General features: G+C 56.1%; 2 protein-coding genes across 13 annotated transcripts; one reads left to right on the top strand and one right to left on the bottom strand.

Annotated features, from left to right (window-relative positions):
* The first annotated feature begins 39 nt into the window (after positions 1-39).
* Positions 40-5,115, top strand: Irf3 (interferon regulatory factor 3). 3 transcript variants are annotated; one of them, XM_036204053.1, is made up of 8 exons: positions 40-311; positions 1,042-1,240; positions 2,065-2,236; positions 2,332-2,399; positions 2,740-2,914; positions 3,008-3,388; positions 4,406-4,521; positions 4,889-5,115. In XM_036204053.1, exons 1-8 carry the CDS (start codon positions 58-60, stop codon positions 5,069-5,071), a joined length of 1,548 nt encoding a protein of 515 aa, XP_036059946.1. In that variant the 5' UTR covers positions 40-57; the 3' UTR covers positions 5,072-5,115. The 3 variants fall into 3 exon arrangements, with proteins under 3 accessions (XP_036059946.1, XP_036059943.1, XP_036059950.1); XM_036204050.1 differs by having other exon boundaries at positions 41-311; positions 2,329-2,399; XM_036204057.1 differs by having other exon boundaries at positions 255-311; positions 1,068-1,240; positions 2,329-2,399.
* Positions 5,116-5,685: 570 nt separating this feature from the next.
* On the bottom strand, positions 5,686-17,957 carry Scaf1 (SR-related CTD associated factor 1). Of its 10 annotated transcripts, none has more exons than XM_036188028.1 (12): positions 17,792-17,843; positions 15,849-15,979; positions 15,161-15,306; positions 14,889-14,946; positions 14,314-14,411; positions 13,944-14,044; positions 13,744-13,859; positions 8,768-11,440; positions 8,227-8,309; positions 7,791-8,009; positions 6,185-6,313; positions 5,686-6,097 (listed from the first exon to the last, which is right to left on the bottom strand). In XM_036188028.1, exons 3-12 carry the CDS (start codon positions 15,266-15,268, stop codon positions 5,906-5,908), a joined length of 3,777 nt encoding a protein of 1,258 aa, XP_036043921.1. In that variant the 5' UTR covers positions 15,269-15,306; positions 15,849-15,979; positions 17,792-17,843; the 3' UTR covers positions 5,686-5,905. The 10 variants fall into 10 exon arrangements, with proteins under 10 accessions (XP_036043921.1, XP_036043851.1, XP_036043859.1 ...); XM_036187958.1 differs by lacking the exon at positions 17,792-17,843 and adding an exon at positions 17,384-17,777; XM_036187966.1 differs by lacking the exon at positions 17,792-17,843 and adding an exon at positions 17,384-17,777 and having other exon boundaries at positions 13,744-13,856.
* Between the last annotated feature and the right edge of the window lie 203 nt (positions 17,958-18,160).

Below are 18,160 nucleotides of genomic sequence, written 5' to 3'. Positions count from 1 at the left end.
AGCGTTGAAGGGGCGGGGCGTTGTGTTGCCGTCTGATTTGCATATGGCGTTCCCGGCATGCCTGCGGGCGGAAGGCCGAAAAAGGGCATTGAGGGGCTGGGTTTTGCCCAGGAGTGGCCTGTCGCCTTCTGTAAGAAACACAAGATTATGAGGAAATTGTTTCTATCTCAAAATATCGTTAGAAAAGAAAGTCCCAGCGCTCGGAGGCTGAGCTCACAGCGGGAAGGGTGCGTGACTGCGAGTTCAGAACCACTGCGAGTCCCGAAGCCAGTGTCGGCACCAGCGCCCGCGAGCGCGCGACTGCGCCCGGGGTAGGTAACCGGGAGAAGCGGGAGGGTGGCGGCCTCGAGGCGCAGGAGCTCGGCTCCCGGAAGCCAGAGGGCTGCGACTTGAAGCCGGCCTGCAGTCTGAGCACTCAAGCTGAAGGCAGTAAAATTGCTGCAAGTTCAAGGCCAGCCTGGGCTCCAGAGCGAGTGCCCGACCAGGCTGGACCACAGAATGAGCCCCAGACCAGCCAGGTTACTGAATAAATTTGAGGCTAGCTTGGGCTACAGGGGCACTCGAGGCCAGCCTGGGCCACATAGTCCCAGGCCAGTCTGGGTTGCATAGTGAGTTGAAGACCAGCCTGGGCTACGTATTAAGAACCTGTCCCAAAACATGATGGAAAAATCAAACGGAAGAAGCCTGGAGAGAAGCGACTGCGCTTGGGAGCACTTGAGAGAAGACTGGAAATGAGCAAGGGTTTTCAGTGCGAGGGGACTGTGTGGGGAGCAGTCGCGACGCGGTCCTGAACACAGGGCAAGAGGGCTCCACCCTGGAAGTGGGGTACCTGCTTGGGATAATAGAGAGGGGTTTACATTTATAAAACAGAAGGAACCGATGGGTAGGTCGAGTTTCTCCCAAAGACGTTGGGGTAGGAAAGACGGCCCCCCGAGTATGGAAGGGTGAAGGAGTTTGTACCCAACGAAAGCATGGGTGAAAAGGTGGCTTGCGCGGTGGCGGGTCGGAGAGGTTTGAATGTGTTTGCCGCTCGACATGCAGGCTCACGAACCGCCCTGTGTGCGCAGGCCGGATCATGGGAACCCCAAAACCGCGGATCTTGCCCTGGCTGGTGTCTCAGCTGGACCTGGGGCAGCTGAAAGGCGTGGCCTGGCTGGACGAGAGCCGCACTCGGTTCCGGATCCCATGGAAGCATGGCCTGCGACAGGACGCCCAGATGGCTGACTTTGGCATCTTCCAGGTGCTTGGGGCCAAAGGTTCTTGAGGGCTTCGGGAGGCGTTCCAGGGCGTGGCTAGTCAGGGACCGGGGTCTTGCTAATGAAGGTGGATGGGACTGGAGGGATAGACAGGCATTGCTTGGCAGATTCCAAGAATAGAACCCGGAAAGCAAGTTTGGATCGCGTAAGAACGCTCTATTGTAGCACCGGTTCTCAACCTGTGGGTCAGACACTTCCACAGGGGTCGCATGTCAGATATTTACATTACGATTCATAACAGTAGCAAACTACAGTTACGAAGTAGCAACGGCAGTAATTTCATGGTTGGTGTCACCACATGAGGAACTGGAGTAAAGGGTCGCAGCATTAGGGAGGTTGAGAACTGCTGCAGAGCATGGGCTCTTGATTTTAGAACCCTTAAGGTCTGAGACTGTCTTATGTAATGGGGTTATTAGCTGCCGAATTAGTGTGGACTAGTGGTAGTACTAAGAGAATGTGAGATGTGGTCCCCAGAGGGCGTCCTGGGGTTCGGTACCAAATAGGCTGTAGAAGGCTTGAAGGTGGGCGTGGTGGCAACAGGTTGTCACCTGAGCACTCTGGAGGCTGCAGGAGAGTAACAAGTTGGAGCCCAGCTTTGGTTACAGTGTGTGAGACCCTGTTTCCAAACCATAAGAGATTTCTTTTTTGGTGTGGAAAGTAGTGGCTAGGGATGAGGATGGAAAAGTTGGGGCCTAGTGAATGTGAGGCCTTGGGTCTGAAACTACAGGACAACGTGGTGGGAGGTGGAGGACCACAGCGCAGAGACTAAGTTATCTTTCCTCCTGTCCTGGAATCACTGGTATGTCAGGCCTGGGCCGAAGCCAGTGGAGCCTACACCCCAGGAAAGGATAAGCCAGACTTGTCAACCTGGAAGAGGAATTTCCGGTCAGCCCTGAACCGGAAAGAAGTGTTGCGATTAGCCGATGACAAGAGCAAGGACCCTTTTGACCCTCATAAAGTGTATGAGTTTGTGACTCCAGGTGTGTGGAACCAGGCTGGCTTGGGGAATCACAAAAACCTTATGATCAGGAGGACCTCTGCCCTTCATTCTACTCACCCTCTCTCCGGACAGCAGCAAGAGACTTTGTACATCTGGACACCTCTCCTGATACCAATGGCAAAAGCTGTCTGTCTGAACCCCAGGTGAGGAGGCAACAGTCCTGTGCCTCATCCTTGCCCTGTCCCTATTAGGGACCCCGTCCTCCCACCCCCAGCTTTTACCCCTGGACCTCCATTCTTTTTTGTTTTGTTTTGTTTTTGTTTTTTTTTGAGACAGGGTTTCTCTGTGTAGTTTTGTGCCTTTCCTGGAACTCTCTGTAGTCCAGGCTGGCCTCGAACTCACAGAGATCCGCCTGGCTCTGCCTCCTGAGTGCTGGGATTAAAGGCGTGCACCACCACCGCCCGGCTCCATTCTTTACCAGTCTGCTACCCTCTTGACTCAGCTGAGGCTATTAACTAGACTAGCAGCTCTTTCCTCCTCCAGGAAGACCTCCTGGAATTATTGGATGACATGGTCTTGGGACCCCTCTCAGATGAGGGGTCCTCGGGCCTGGCTATTGCTCCTGATCACACTCAACCACTGCTAAGCCCCAATTTGGACAACTTCCCAAACCCGGCACCCCAGGAAAATCCACTGAGGCAGCTGCTAGCTGAGGAACGTGAGTGCTAGCTATGGGGTTGGAAGGGCTGCAGCAGGGAGTGCAGTCCTCACCCTGGTCCTCTTCCTCTCTCCCCTTCATGCCACCACTCAGAATGGGAGTTCGAAGTGACCGCTTTCTACCGAGGCCGGCAGGTCTTCCAGCAGACACTCTTTTGCCCAGGGGGCCTGCGGCTGGTGGGCACCACAGCTGATAATGGGACACTGCCCGGGCAGCCAGTCACCCTGCCAGACCCTGAGGGGTTTCTGACAGACAGGCTCGTGAGGGAGTATGTGAGGCATGTACTCAAGGGGCTGGGTAAGGGGCTGGCACTGTGGAGGTCAGGGCAGTGTCTCTGGGCCCAGCGCCTGGGCCACTCCCATTCCTTCTGGGCTCTGGGTGAGGAGCTGCTTCCAGACAGTGGGCGAGGACCTGACGGAGAGGTCCCCAAGGACAAGGACGGAGGTGTGTTCGACCTTGGGCCTTTTGTGGCAGGTGAGTACACTATGGGAATTGACAGACCATGGTGGTTGATTGAATTCAAAGCCTGCTACTCTGCTCGGTGGCAAAGAACAGGCTTACCTAACACCACCAAGTTCGGGGACTGGCTGTTGAAACTGTTAAACCCAATGTAGTACAAGCACCGGAAGATGCCCTGGAAACCTTTGTTTGTTTTTGGTTTTTCAAGACGGTTTCTCTGTGTAGCTTTGTGCCTTTCCTCCAGGCTGACCTCGAACTCAGAGAGATACACCTGCCTCTGCCTCCTGAGTGTTGAGATTAAAGCCGTGTGGTGCCACCACCACCTGGCTCTGGCAAACATTCAATAGTGAATATAGCTGGGGGCTTGGCTCAGTAGTAGTGCCCCGGCAAATTACAGGAAAAGTAAGTCCCCTAAAGTTCTGCTGTCCAGCAGTCTTGTGGAATGATAAGCCCAGCACCCGCCTCCAGTGTTTTCCACCAAACACATGGGACTATTGAGACCCCACAAGAGCCAAGTGCTGACGGAGAATTTTTTTTTTTCTTTTTTTTTTTTTTTTGTATGTGGAGCTGAGGATCGAACACAGGGCCTTGCGCTTGCTAGGCAAGCACTTTACCACTGAGCTACTGAACTAAATCCCCAGCCCCTGATGGAGAATTTTAAAGCTGCTTTGAGAAAGGGTCTCACGCTTGTTGCTTCTGCTGACCTTGAACTCATTCCTCCTGCCACATCCTCAAAGGCTGGCATGACCATGTCAATTTAGAGAACCACAGTGAGGCCTGAGTTGTTGAGGAACTATCCCAACAGCACCCTCCTCTTCAGGGCTGAGCCTCTGGAGAGTGGGTTAGCAACTCACCCCATAGTGCTGCTGACAGAGGGAAGGAGATATGGATCTGGAGGACACTTGAGTAGTGTCTGCAGGACTTTTCCAGATAGGCAGTGTCTGTGGTGGGAGCAGGGAAGACAGGAAGTGGACTGTATGGGAAGGGTAGAGAGCTGTCTTTTCTGACCTGACCTGACTCCTGGGTTTCCAGATCTGATTGCCTTCATGGAAGGAAGTGGACATTCCCCTCGCTACACTCTGTGGTTCTGTGTGGGGGAGTCGTGGCCCCAGGACCAGCCGTGGGTCAAGAGGCTTGTGATGGTCAAGGTGCCAGCTGTCTTGTGCTTTCTGGGGCTGGGAGGGTCCATTTGTGGAGGAACCTGCAGCAGCCAGGGACTAAAACTCCCAGAAGCCCCTCCAAGAAACAATTCCTACAGGGCTCTACAGCCACTGTTCCCCATCTTCTGCAGGGCTGGTCAGAGCTTATTCTGACACTAGACCATGTAGCTGGCAGCTGCGAGTCTTTGCAGCCTTTGAAGTGTACAGCTCCCAGGAGTCCCCTTGGTTATGACTGGGGAGGTGGAACTACAGGTCATAGCAGCCCTAGGCTGAGTACGGGGTCACCCTGGCCTCTGCTGGGGGCTCATAGCTGATTGGAGATTTGCCCTGACTCCTTCCTGCCTCACCCCTGTAGGTTGTTCCCACATGTCTTAAGGAGCTGTTAGAGATGGCCCGGGAAGGGGGAGCCTCGTCACTGAGAACTGTGGATTTGCACATCTCCAACAGCCAGCCTATCTCCCTCACTTCTGACCAGTACAAAGCCTACCTCCAGGACTTGGTGGAGGACATGGACCTCCAGGCCACTGGAGACACCTGAGCCCTGCTCAGCTGCTATCAATAAAGCAGTTTACGCCACCATCACATGTCTGTCTGGTGTCACACTGACCCCAAGCTGGAAATTATTCCATGGGTCTCAGTTTCTCACCTGCAGCTGGAGTTTAGGTGGTCGGTGAGTGGGGCACAAGGAGCAAGTACAGCCTGGCTAGCAGCTCTTGACCTCTCCAAGGTCCTGGAGAAAGTAAGAGGAAGCGAGAGGCAGGCCAGGCCAGGCTGCACATTCTCCCTTCATGGAGACATGAGCTCCTAAGTACCGACGATGGCCACTGGCAAGCCAGTGTGAGGCGACTGACTCCCATGCAGCTCTTGTTGGCCTCAGTTTCCTTCTGGGATCATGAACTGAGTCAGCGCAGCCTCACAGGGCTGCTAACACTAGAGGCTACTCAAGGCTGGGCCCTGCCTCCTGTCACCACCATGTTCCTGGGTCTGGTGTGGCCCCATCATAATACCCCGCCCCTCCCACACAGATATAATCCTTTCCTCCAGAAAAGAGCATTTTATGGAAAAAAAAATTTTTTTTTAAGACAGAATCTCTCTGTAGCCCTAGCTGTCCTCGAACTTACAGAGGTCAGCCTGCTTCAAGCATGCACCATCTATATTTCATGAAATCTTTAATGAAATTGGAGGGGGCATGACAGAAGGGCTGAGGCTGTGGGGGTAGGCTAAGGGGCCAGGATAACGGGCAGGGGCAGGGCTGGGGGGGCTCTCCTCTTCCTCACAGTGACCCCAACATCCCACTGTGGGGGGAATAGTGGGGAAGTGGAGCCATAAATATGTCCAGAATCTCAGAGGCATAGGAACAGGGTATGAAGTCTCAGAGAGGGGGCAGGGGCAGGCCTGGGCCACCCTTGTCTGGAGGCCCTGGTTCCTTGGGAGGCCGAGGGGGTCCTGGGGGGTCCCCTGGCTTGCGACCGTGCTTGCGGAAGTAGCGGTAGCGCTGGACGTAGGCCCTCACCAGGTTGCTCACCTTGACAGGATTGATCTCTCCGCTTTTGCTGTGGCAGATCTGCGGAGTCAGAAACAAATGAGTTCCTGCCAGCCCAGGGCACCCCCTCCTGGACCCAGGTCCCCGCCCACAGCCCCTCTGCCCCACCTTGTGGACAGCCTTCCTCAGGATGTCCTTGTACTCCTCCTTGGTGATGTCTTTCTTCTGGTAGTATGGTTTGATGGCCAGCTTCACCTCTTCCACTGCCCGCTCCTGTGTGTGCAGCTTCTTCAGATACTGGTGGGGCGAGACAGGGAAAGGGAAGCCAAGCAAGTGAGGGCCTGCAGTGCGCTCACTCTGGCCCGCCCTGTGCCCCCTTCTGCAGTTACCCTGGGCCAGCCCAGCCCAGTAAACCAGGCAAACACTCTTCCTTTATGCAATGCTGGGACTGGAACTCGGCGCTTGGGAGTGGTGCTCTAACCACCCAGCCCAAGCTGTCTTTCTAGGTAGTGGCTCTAAGTTGCCCATTCTTGCCCTCAACTTTTATATCTCCTGCCTCAGCCTCAAGCGGTAGGATCAGAGGTGTGTGCCCCATACACGGCTGGTCACAACTCTCCCTAAACAGACCTTACAGGCTCATTCTGACTGTAGACCTTCTAAAGTGGCAGGGATACCCAGCTTGGCTGCTCACACTTTGCTCTGGTCCAGGTTGCCTGAGCTCTGGCAGAAGCACAGGAGGGGCTGAGCGGTCAAGCCCAGGCGGCTCAGGCTGCTAAGATGGACAGCATCACAGGGAGCCCAGTCTTCCACCGCCGGGGAACTAGATCCTGTGACTCATGGAAAATGGGACACCACCATCAAGTGGAACTGTGCTGGGAGGCTGAGCTTCCTGGGAAAGCCCAGTGTCCATGACCACAGGTAGAGAGCTGTTTTCCCAAAGCAAGTGCAGGGAGGCCAGAGACAGGTGGGATAGAGCCTGGGCCACAGCAAGATGAGTGCAGCAAATGGACGCTGGGGAGGTCAGGGCACTATAATACACCTGCTTTGGTAGTGGGGACACGTGTCCCAGCTACAGGGAGAACCAGTTTCAGCTCTGTGGGTCCTGAGGCTCTCAAGTAACACAGAAGAGGGGCTGCTTGCTACACCACACACTTGTCAAGAGAAGACAAACAGCATGGTAAACTGAGGTTATCTGTTTCCAATACAAGCCTGTTCTATAGCCATGTGAGGCACAGCAGTGGTCAGTGCCTTCAGACAGTCAGGCATGGCCAGGTAAATCCATCTAGACAGGATCTAAAGGAAACAGCCCAAGGCCAGGTAGTAGCAGCCCCAAACCACGCTTCCTCCTTGTGCCTGCAAGCTCCTCCCTCCAGCAGGGGATGGCCTCATCACTATCTCTTAGCCTTCCCCAACGCTAGGGCTACAGGCCCGAGTCTGTACGACCAACTCAGCCCAAAAGTGCTTGACTTTTCTTTTAAAAACCAACATCTCCCAGTAATACAAAGGTGGGGAGCAACTGCAAGGTCCACTAAAGGGGTGTTTATAAACACACACACACACACACACACACACACACACAAACTACAAATGTTTCTTGTTCTTTTACACAGGTTAGCGCTGGTTATCTGGAACTGAGGGTGGGACCCAGTGCTCCTGGAATGCCAGGCAAGCACCAATCACGAGCGCAGTTTTGCTCTGGCCTTCCGTTGTGACTGCCCAGGCCCCAGCCCCTGGCCCACTCATCTGGTCCTTGGATGCTCCAAGTCCGTCTCACCTTGTCAGTGTCCCCACGTCCCTCTGAGCTGCTGCTGCCCTCTCTCTTGTCAGATGCAGGGGCCAGCCCAGTGGGGGTAGGAGGGGTAGAGCCACAGCCCCCTATGGGGAGGCTGCCAGGAAGCAGGTAGCTGGAAGGGCCTGGGGGCAGGCCCAAAGAAGTGGGTACAGGAGCTGGGGTCACCCCCAGAGTGGAGGGTGGCTTCCGATGGCTGAGGATCTGTGAGAAGAGAGTATGATGAGCCAAGGAAGGTAGAAGGGAAGAGGGGGCTTTGTACCCCCTCTGTTCCCTCAAATTTCCCAATCTTAGAGAGCAATAGGCTCCTCTTCTGGCCAATACCTTGCCCTAAGGCCTGCTGGGAGTTGTAGTTCCTCTCCTACCCCGAGGCAATGGACAAAAGAAGGGGCTGTGGGGACTCTTCCCCATGGGAGCCCACCTGGTTGGTGGCCTGGATCAGCTCTTGGGCCTTTGCTCGGCTGGCCAGGTTGGCTTCTTCCATCTTGAAGAGCAGTGCCGTCACTGCGATGGACAGAGGTGTGACAGTCAATGCAGGTATCGGAACAGGCAGCAAACCTCACCTAACCCTGACACCACCAGGTCCCTCCCTCACTTGACCCCAGGACTATAAAACCTCAGCTCCCAACAGAAAAAAGGCCCTCATCCACCGAGAACCACCACAGACCCCAGTGTTCTTATGACTCAAGGGGTGTGTCTGCAGGGGCAAGGAGAGCTAGGGATGGCCGGAGTGACATCTGCTTCCTGACCCACCCAAGTCCCGACTTTGCCCACCGAGGAGGAAGACAGTAGTACCCTGTTCAAGCTCTCCATCCTGTGCTAGGCACTGCATACTCCTCTGTCCCACCTGTTCCCTGTACGCCCAAGGTTGGACTAGCCCTGCCCTGCTCCACCCACTCAACACTGTGTACCCACTCCTTCCATGCCATCACCCTTCCTTCGCCCCACTTCAGAAGACTCACAGGCCAGGACACCACTGGTAGTGCAGTCCACACCAGCAGGCAGGTTCCAGGGCATGGGTGGGGGTAGCGTGGGCAGCTGGGAGACCCTAGCAGCTGGCCCATCCTCTGCGCCAGAATCTCCAGCTGTAGACCCCGCACTGGGAGCAGTACTTGGGGCAGCCGCGGCGGTGCTGGTGGCTGTGGTAGTGGCAGGCTGCTGCTCCTCCTCCTCTTCCTCTTCTTCCTCCTCTTCCTCCTCCTCTGCCCCTACCCGGACCCCAGTGTCCTCATTGGCTTCCTCTGGTAGGAAGGAGACTTCAGGGGTCTTGCAGCTGCTGTCCACAGTCTGGGAGTCTGGGGTGAGGGCGGGTGGAGGTGGGGCTATCTTAGGTGGTGGGGTACTGGGGGCCTTGGTGGTCCGCTCCTCCCCAGACCATGATGTTTCCTCTGTCCCCTTGGTGCTGGCTGCCTGGCTGCAGCTGTCGGCCTTGGACTTCTTCAGTGAACCGGGCCCACCGCTGGCCGTGCTACTGCCTCCGCTGCGAACCTTCTTCCTGGTCTTCGACGGCTTGGTCTTTCCCTTGGTCCCCTTGGCTTTCTTGGCCCCGGCCTTGGTCTTGGCCTTGGTCTTTTTGGGCTTGGTGCTGCCCGGGGCTACCTTAGCCACCTCTGCAGGAGCCCGTTCATCTGGCTTGAGAAATGGTGAGCGGCTCTCACGGTCTCGGCTGAACTTGACTCCGATGGAGCTCAGGCCTGAAGATGAGGAATCCTTGGCAGGGGTAGTGCTGCTGACGCCCTCTCGGATGAGCACGGCCACCTTGGACTGCAGTTTCACCTTGCGGGAGGAGCAGGAGGATGATGAGGATGAGGAACCGCTGCTTAGTGGGGCCTTGGGCAGTGGCCCGGAGCCAGGCACTGAGTCCTTAGGTGGCCGCGTCTTCTTGGATGACCTGTCCCTATCTCGGCCCCGGTCCCCCCCATCAATGGTCTTCCGTCGAGACCCTTTCTCCCTTGAGGACGAGGATGAGGATGCAGCCCCTGAACGTCTCCGGTCCTTATCACTCTTGCCACCCCGCTCATCCGCACTCAGACCCTCAGAGTCATACAGGACCTCCCGCTTTGGGGACACAGCAGGTGCTGGCGAAGGTACACGGGGCTCTGTCTTGTCCGGGCGGCCCACCGTGATGGTCCGTTTGATGGCGAACAGGTCGTGGTCCGTGAGGTCCTGGATGGAGGGTGGCACAGCCCCGCGGCGCCGGCTGTCACGGTCAGAGCCAGAGGGAGGCACAGGTGCGGGCAGCTTCTCCAAGTCCCCAGCGCGCTTCTCGGCCCGCGAGCGCGATCGCTTCTTCTTCTTCTTGCCACCCTCACGGCGCTTGCCTCGGTGCCGCTCCCGCCGCGAGGATGAGGAGGACGAAGCCGCTGGGGGCGGTGAGGCCGAGCGCCTCCGGCGCCTGCGCTTCTCACGGGAGCGGGAGCGGTGGCCTCCGCGCCTGCGATCGGCGCTGCGGGAGCGAGACCGGCGGCGGGAGCGGGAGCGGGAGCGGGAGCGGCGGCGGGCAGCAGTGTGAGAACTGAGCTTGCGCTCGCGGGAGCGATGCTTCTTGGTATCCCAGGCTGGCGAGTCGGGTGGCGCCGGGTCCCCACTGCGCTGCCGCTCTCGTCGCGCCTTCTTGCGCGCAGGCGGCGGGCCTGGCGAGGCAGAGCGCTGGCGGTAGCGCTCCCGGCGCTGCGTTAGGATTTTGCGGCGCAGGTCCAGGCCGCCCCAGCGCGCATCTGTGGCTGGCGGTGCGGGTGGTTCACCCAGGTCCACCTGCAGTGCGCCCTCACCATCAGAGTCGGCATGCAGGGACAGGAAGTCGTCACCCTCAGGGGGGCGTGGAGCAGAGGCTGGGGGCGCAGCAGGAGTGGCCACTGAAGCAAGAGTGGCTACCGAAGCGGGAGGCTGACGAGGGCGCCCAGCCCGGAACAGTGACACTGCGACCCTGGGCTCCTCCTCGGGCTGCACAATCTCGCCCTCCTCGATCTCGGGGTCAGTTGGGGGTAGTGGCGGTAGTGGCAGCACTGGTCCACCAGCAGTCACTACTTCCACCGACACCTTGCCCTCAAGACAGGCCTCAACCTCAGGTCCCACCACGAAGACCCTGCGGCGTGGAGCCCCTTCTGCCCGTGTGGAATCGGCCTGCGGTGGCGTCCCTGGGGCCCCCAGCATCTGCGGGGGTGGGGGCTCCGGGCGGGGGCTGTCGTCACCTGGGAAGTCCTGGCTCAAGCTGTTGTCATCGTAGATGCCCGCCAGGGTCTCTGAGATGCGGCTGATGCTCTGTGACAGGCCCTCTTCTTCCTCCTCTTCCTCTTCCTCCTCCTCTGGTGAGGGGCTCCCCGCTGATGAGCTAGGGTTGGAGCCTGTGGGCTCGAAGGGGTCATATTTTTGCTCCGGGGCTGGCGGCGGGGAGTAGGCCTCGTCAGTGGGGTGGAAGGGGTCATAGATGTCGAATCGTGGGGCAGGTAGAGCTGGAGGGGGCGGAGGAGGAGGAGGAGGAGGAGGGGGTGAAGGGGATGAGGAGGATGGGGAAGGGGAAGGTGAGGAGGAGGCGGAGGAGGGAGCAGGTGGAGGGGCGGGCCCTCCATCCCCTGTGCCCAAAGTGAGGAGGTGCCGGGCACAGGCAGGTCGAGAAGCATGAGACTGTGGAGAAACTGCAGAGAACAAGGTAGACAGTCACTCAGTAATACCCAGAACCTCTCTCCCAGTGCAGAGGCCTGCAGACAGGCCAGTGCCATCACTGTCCCACCCCCACCTTGACCTTCCTCGGCCCTATGCTAGTACTTCCTGTATGCCCCTAGGACCTTGAGCCACACAGGAAGAGATGAGGTAGAGCAGGCTGGGGTGGTAAAGGGTTACCTCTCCAGCCAAACCCACCACACAATGGAGGAGTAGGTGCTGTTCAGTGAGGTCAGGGACTGGGGTATGCCCAGTACAGCAGGAAAATGGCCAGAGAGTCCACACTTGAGCCCAGAAGTTGTACTGACCTAATCTCCCACACCACAAATCAGCCCTAAAGCCAAAAATCTGCCTTGACCAATGGCAGTGATGTCCCACAGGGCAGAAGAGCCAGCTGCCCCACATGAGTTGAATCTGCTTTGTGGAGAGGAGGTAGCTTAGACCATGAGATGGCAGAGCTGGAGCACTGGAAAGACAAGAGAGTCCTTCCAGGTTTTGCCCCCTGCCTGCATCCCAGGGCTAAGAAACAAGAGCTGCTAACCCACAGGACATGGGGGTTACTTGCTCCTTCTCACAGGCTCTACATGACTCCTTAGTCTGCCCCAACACCCACTGCACCAAGGGCACACAGCTCCAAGGGCCTAGACTCAGATCTGAGCAAAGGAACCAAGACCCCACCCAGCATGGCCCAGTGAGGACAGTGCCAGTTCTTTATAGAGACCCAGGTCACAACACTCTCTAGCATGTGACCACAGGCCCCTAGCTCAACCTCTCTGCTTTGGATTCCTTCTATAAAATCAGTCTGGCCTGGCAGCAAGCACAAAGGTAGATCTCTATGAGTTCGAGGCCAATCTGGTCTAGAGTGAGTTCCAGACAGCCTGGGCTGTTACACAGAGAAACCCTGTCTTGAAAAACCAAAAAAACAAAACTAAACTAAACTGAAAAGAACCATGAGCAGTGCAAAACCACAGTCCTAAATGCCAGAGGCTGAGCAGGAGTGCCTGAGCTGAGAGCCTGTGAGCAGCCTGAGCGACATAAACTACCCTATTTCGAGGATTTTAAAAACATAACCACAGATGGCGGTGGTCCAAGACTGTACTCCAGCACAAGGGAGGTTAAGGCAGGTGGACTGCAGCAAATTCCAGGCTAGCCTAGGCAAAGCACAAGACCCACCTCCAAAGAAATAAAAACAAAAACAAAACAAAACAAAAAACATAAAACCACAACATAATTTTAGAGCCCCCATGAGAACAACTGGCCCCATGTATATAGCATCCAGGAGGCAAATACAGCCACTTGTCTGTATAAACAGGTTCTGTTGGCAAGCTCATCCTCAGCAGCTCTGGAATGTTGGCTCTGGAGTCAGGATCTCTTGGTGTTACCCAGGTTAGTCCTGCACTCATGGCCTCCAGGTATTCTCTTCTCTCAGCTTACCAGCTATGTGAGACCACAGCTGAGCCCGCACTCACAGCTCCACACCCCGAGATTTTAGGATAGATTCAAAACCCTTCTGTCGGCCTCTATGGAGGCCAGGGGGCACACATCCCCTGTGCCCAGTGGAGAGGTGGACTCACAACAAAGAAGAAAAGGGACAAAGTGACTGTGACCTGCTCTTTAAGGCACTGGGTCTGCCGGCTGCCAAAGGCCCAGCCTGAGGCTTTCTCTCCACTCCACTTGCAAATGCACAGCCCAGGGAGGCAAGCTGCTGGGGCTCAGACACCACCACCACCAGGAGCCGAGGCAAAACCCAACCTCGGGGGTTCAGGGAGTGCTCAGACGTTAGTACCACTGGGGCTGATGTGCCGGTGTGCTCTGAGGTCGCTGGCCACCTACCAGGAGCATAATGGGAAGCAGATTCTATCCTACGCAACCACAGCACAGAACCAAAATATCTGGTTTCCACTCAGACTCAAGCCAGCAGCCAGACCCACCAATGGAGCTAGTTAAGGACCCCCTCCTAGAGATGAGTCCCAACTCAAAGACACTATCAGTCAGCTCTGACATCTGGTATCCGGCACGCTCAGTGCTCCCACATGATCCTATGCTTTCTTTCCAGGAGCATATGCATTAACTTGTATCTAACATCATAACCATCCTTACTACCTTCCCTCCAAATAGCTTAAGACTAGGTAAGGCTTAGCTTGGTGGCAGAATGCTTGCTGAACATATGTAAGACCCCCAAAGTCCAGGACCCAGCACTATTAACAAATATATGAAAATAGTTGATTTCCACACAACTCCAAGACCACCTACCCAACACAGTGCAAGGCCCACATACCCGTTTTTCCTGTCCTCCAGGCCCTGAGACGGGGCAGAAGGCTGGGCACAGGTAGAGGCATGGGGTCCCTGTCACCGATGCGGACCTCAGCCACCAGCTCAAGCATGTCCTCACTTCTGCCAAACAGAAGAAATGGTGAGGCGGCAGAGTCACAGCTCTCAGGTTAGAGCCACCCTACCTTTAGCTGCCCAGGTTCTTACTCGCCAGGTCTCAGGTCCAGGCGGCTGGGGACCCAGGTATCTGGGGGATCCAGGATGTTCACCAGCCCCACAAGAAAGCTGTCTGCAGCTGTATCCAATACCTGGAAGGGGCCAAGTTGGGCTCTGTTCTGTTAGCGCTCACACTGACAACTTTCCTAGTTCCAGCCTCTCAGGAACTCACCAACTTCCCCCAAGGACATTCAGAGAGCCAACCAACCTTATCTTCGATGGTCTCTGGAAGCAGCTTAGTCAGGGATCTGGTCCCCAGACTCCCCTCACTGCCCACTAGTTCCCCAGACCCAGGGGTACAGACCCCTAGTTTTTTGTCTTGCAGACTCCAGAATGAAGGTTCATGGACACTCTTACTCACAGCAGCTGTGTCAGCACCCCCTGACTCCTGGGAACGAGGCTCTGATCGTGGACTCCGGCAGCAGCGCCTCCATCGAAGGCCACGACACCGAGAGCCATCTGGAGGGACATTGAAGTAAGGTGGGACTCAATGTGAGGCTTTGCAGAGTACAGGAGCCAGGACCAGACCTAGTGTTCGCTGTGGGAGTACCTACCACCTCCAATCAGAGCAGGACCCCGAGCTCTCCCAACCCAACCTGGGGTGAGCTTGTACCCACTGGATTACTGAAAGGGGTACCTCAGCTTGGCCTTTGAGCCCTGCACAGCCCTGGATCTAGATGTCTCCTGCCTCCCAGTGTCCTACTACGGTCCTCACAACCTCTCGAGTCAGCCCTGACACCACACTGGGTCCCATGACACCATCCCCCTAAGCTGCAGGTCTGCTGGTCCCCTGCCAACCAGGCCTTCCTCCAGCCAAACCCAGTCCCCCGGACACTCCTAACCCTACCACAGGGGTAGCACTCATGACGCCTCAGAAAGAATGAAGATACCAAACCCAGAGGAGGGGTAAGGGCCTGAAAGGACTACACCTCATACCTTTTTCATTAGGCAGGTCCCCCTGCAGGGAGCTTCCCACAGCCTGCTGAATGGCCCGCTGGGGGGGATAAAAAATCAGGGGTACCAGGTAAGAGACTTTTATAACCTCTGCTGTTTGGAAGGCATGTTCCAGGCACCCCATAGGCAGGCCATAGGCTGAGGCCACATAGGGCCCCACAGAGCCCCACTTCTTCCAGGGCCCAAACCCTCAGCCCCTACTCCAGGAAATGGGAACCTAGGCCCCCAGGTCCCACTGCCCCCAGCTGTCTTACCAAGATAAAGGCAGAAGGAGAAAGGGCAGAATCTCTGTCAGGTGGACCGTCTCCCCGATCCTCTCCCGACTCCTCTGTTTTACCTCGAGACTCATCTTCCTCCTCCATGGTCACCTGGGGTTGAGGGCGACAGTTTGGAGTGAAGGCTGAGGGAAGAGGGAGCAGAGGTGAAGCAAGGTCTCAGGGACCTCCTGGACTGTGTCCACTGCATCTCCTTTAGGGCCCTCTTCCACCAAGTCCACGCTGACCTGCAGGGACTAGAGAGCATCCTTCTGGACTTTAGCTGCCTCCCATCAATGGGAGGGCTCCTCTGCCACCTGCTCCAACATCTGACCCTCCACTGCCCCGTTTCCCAAAGCTCCTAACCAAAACTCCCCAACCCAGTCAGAGAGATGCCAACTCAACCCTGACTTTGGGTCTCATGATTTTATGAGTGTGCTGCAGTCTCAGAAACCCACCTTCCTCACAATGAGGAATGCATCGACATGCTCAGTGGTACTCTGTAGCAGATACCACAGCTTCACACAGCATCCATCATCCTCCATGGTGAGGAACCAGAATGTTTCATTTATAGGTATGAAACAGAACTGTGATAGTATGGTCTACACAACCACTACACTGCTTTTAAAACAAAACTGCCAGATTTCAGAAAGTCATGTTGTCCTCCCAGCCCCATTGGGACACTTGCCTATCACCCAGCTGCCTGTCCTGTGGAAGCATGGCCAAAGCCTCGATGATGTCACGGGAATTCTGAGCTTTGAGTGCCCAGTCAGGTGGTTGAAAGAGCATCCTTCAGACTGGTGGATGTCTTGGTTGAGGCTTCAGAAAATATGAACATCACAGCTGTAAGCCTCCCTACAGCTGTCAAACCTGTGACTCTGAACACACCTAATCTTGGAATTCCTAGAAGCTCTGGGCTCCCTAAACCAAACCTTGTGCTTATCTGAAATGGCAAAATAGTAGCATCTCTTACACTCATTTGCACACACAAATGGCTGGATACACATTAGCAATAATTGTATCAATGGCCCTTAGACCAGGTTTCCCCTTTTTGTCTCAGCCTGCTTCTCCAGCTGTGCACCTGCAAAGAAAAGACCTAAGGCCTGGTCCCTGTCCTACTATGAACCTATGCCTGGGCCTCCACATTCAGCCAGCCTCTCAGCTCCAGCTGCCCAAATCTTCAGCGTCTTCCTTGATCCCCAGAGTCACACCCTGCTCTGACAGCCCCTCTACCACATCCAAGCTTCTCTAAGCTAATACTCAGGACCCTCCTACCCTGTGCACCAACAGTTCCCAGCTCCGGGGCTGCTCCCCAGCACTATCTGGGATAAAAATGCTATCCAGAGCAGTTGACTGTCACATACAAGAAACTGTATCAAAAGCACCTGGCTGCAGACATTATAAGGCTCTGTAGACCATGGGAGATACATGATCCCTCAATTACAGGGTCCTGGGAGCAATTTAGTGATTCACAAATAGCTCATTACACAAAGTACATAAAACACACTGAAAAATACCCACCAAGTTTTAAATGGAAACATCAGTTTAGGTGCTTGGAGTAATATTAGTAAAATGCATATGTTGGCATGTACTGAATCTCATCCAACAATGTATTTCCTCCTGCCTATCAAGGTCAAGCTGCAGAGCACTGCACTGGGTGAGTCTAGAGAGCGCTACAGACCCTCAGGCCTCCAGGGACTGATTCTAACTCCTCAGCACTAGGGGCAACACAGGTTCTTTCTTTCTTTCTTTGTTTAAAGCCATTTCCTTTTTAATTACTTTCTGAAGGGCAAGTACATTTGAGGTGGGTAAAATACCCAGCACTTTGTTGTATTATTTTCTACACATTTATCTACTCTCCAAAACCACTTGAATTTGCTCCAAGATACAGTCTGGATTCTTGCAATCACATAAAAATCACCTGGATAATTCCAGTTCCTTCTAACTGCTCCCACCCCCCCCCCCCCCCCCCCCGTCTCCGAGTCACCCCACATCAAACACTTCCCAGACAGACCTTGGAGACCCATTTATACTTCTGGGCACATCATAATGCTTGCCTCCCTCTCCCTGGGTGGGAACACATCTCTTTCTTCTAGGTGGCCCTTAACACTTCCTAGTCCTTGAAGAGAGCTTCCAGGCCTTATAAACCGTCCCAGATCCATGTAGATGAGCTGAATGCAGAGGCTAGCACGGGTAGACGCTTCCCAGCCCTAAGACACATACCCCAGCAATCTAGGTGGCTCTGCAGACCCCTTCACTCCTGGGACACACATCAAGATCTCAAGATGGCCCCAAAAGCCTCTCAACAGACCCTAGCCTACGGTCGCACATAAAAACCATCTACGGCGCCTGCAGACACGTCCGGGTTCAGCAATGTGATGGAGGGCTGACCTAGGCGCGGTCCAGGCCCTACGGACGCCCCCTGGCACCCACGGGCGCGTCCCGGGCCCTAAGAAGGCCCCACACTCAGTGACTGCCCTGGCCGCCGCTGCCGGATCCGAGGCTGCCACGTTATGCTCTCCAGGCCCGGGGGCGTACGGACGACACTCGGAGACGACTAGCGACCCGACTCCGCCCCGCCCACCCCGCTAGGCCCGAGCCCCGCGGCCCGGACCGCCGCCGCCATCTTACCCCGCCGCTCGGGCTGCGGCTCCGGCCCCGGCGCGGGGCGGGGCGGACTGGGGCGGGGCTCGCGAGTTGAGCTGAGGAGAGGCGGAGCCAAATTGCCGCCGAGCTTGCTGGGATTTCAAGTACCCAGCTGGGTTTCCTGAGGGTCGGCCGGGCGGAGGGTGGACTCGGTTTCCCAGAAATCAACGCGTCGCATGGAGGCGGGGTGCGCGCGCTGTACGCCGGGAGACGTAGTCCGCGAGTCAACTCCGTCACGCGGGGTTAGTGTAGGGGTGAAAGGTGAAGTGGGCGGGGTTGCTGGAGCGCGCGGTGAGGCCCCCCACAGTGCCCTGCGTGCGCGGGGAAAGGGCGGCGGATCAGGAAGTGATGTAA

Source organism: Onychomys torridus, chromosome 1, assembly GCF_903995425.1.
Source record: "Onychomys torridus chromosome 1, mOncTor1.1, whole genome shotgun sequence".
Classification (NCBI taxonomy): Eukaryota; Metazoa; Chordata; class Mammalia; order Rodentia; family Cricetidae; genus Onychomys; species Onychomys torridus.
Note: the sequence above shows the minus strand (reverse complement) of the source record. Positions and strands in the feature narration are given on the sequence as shown.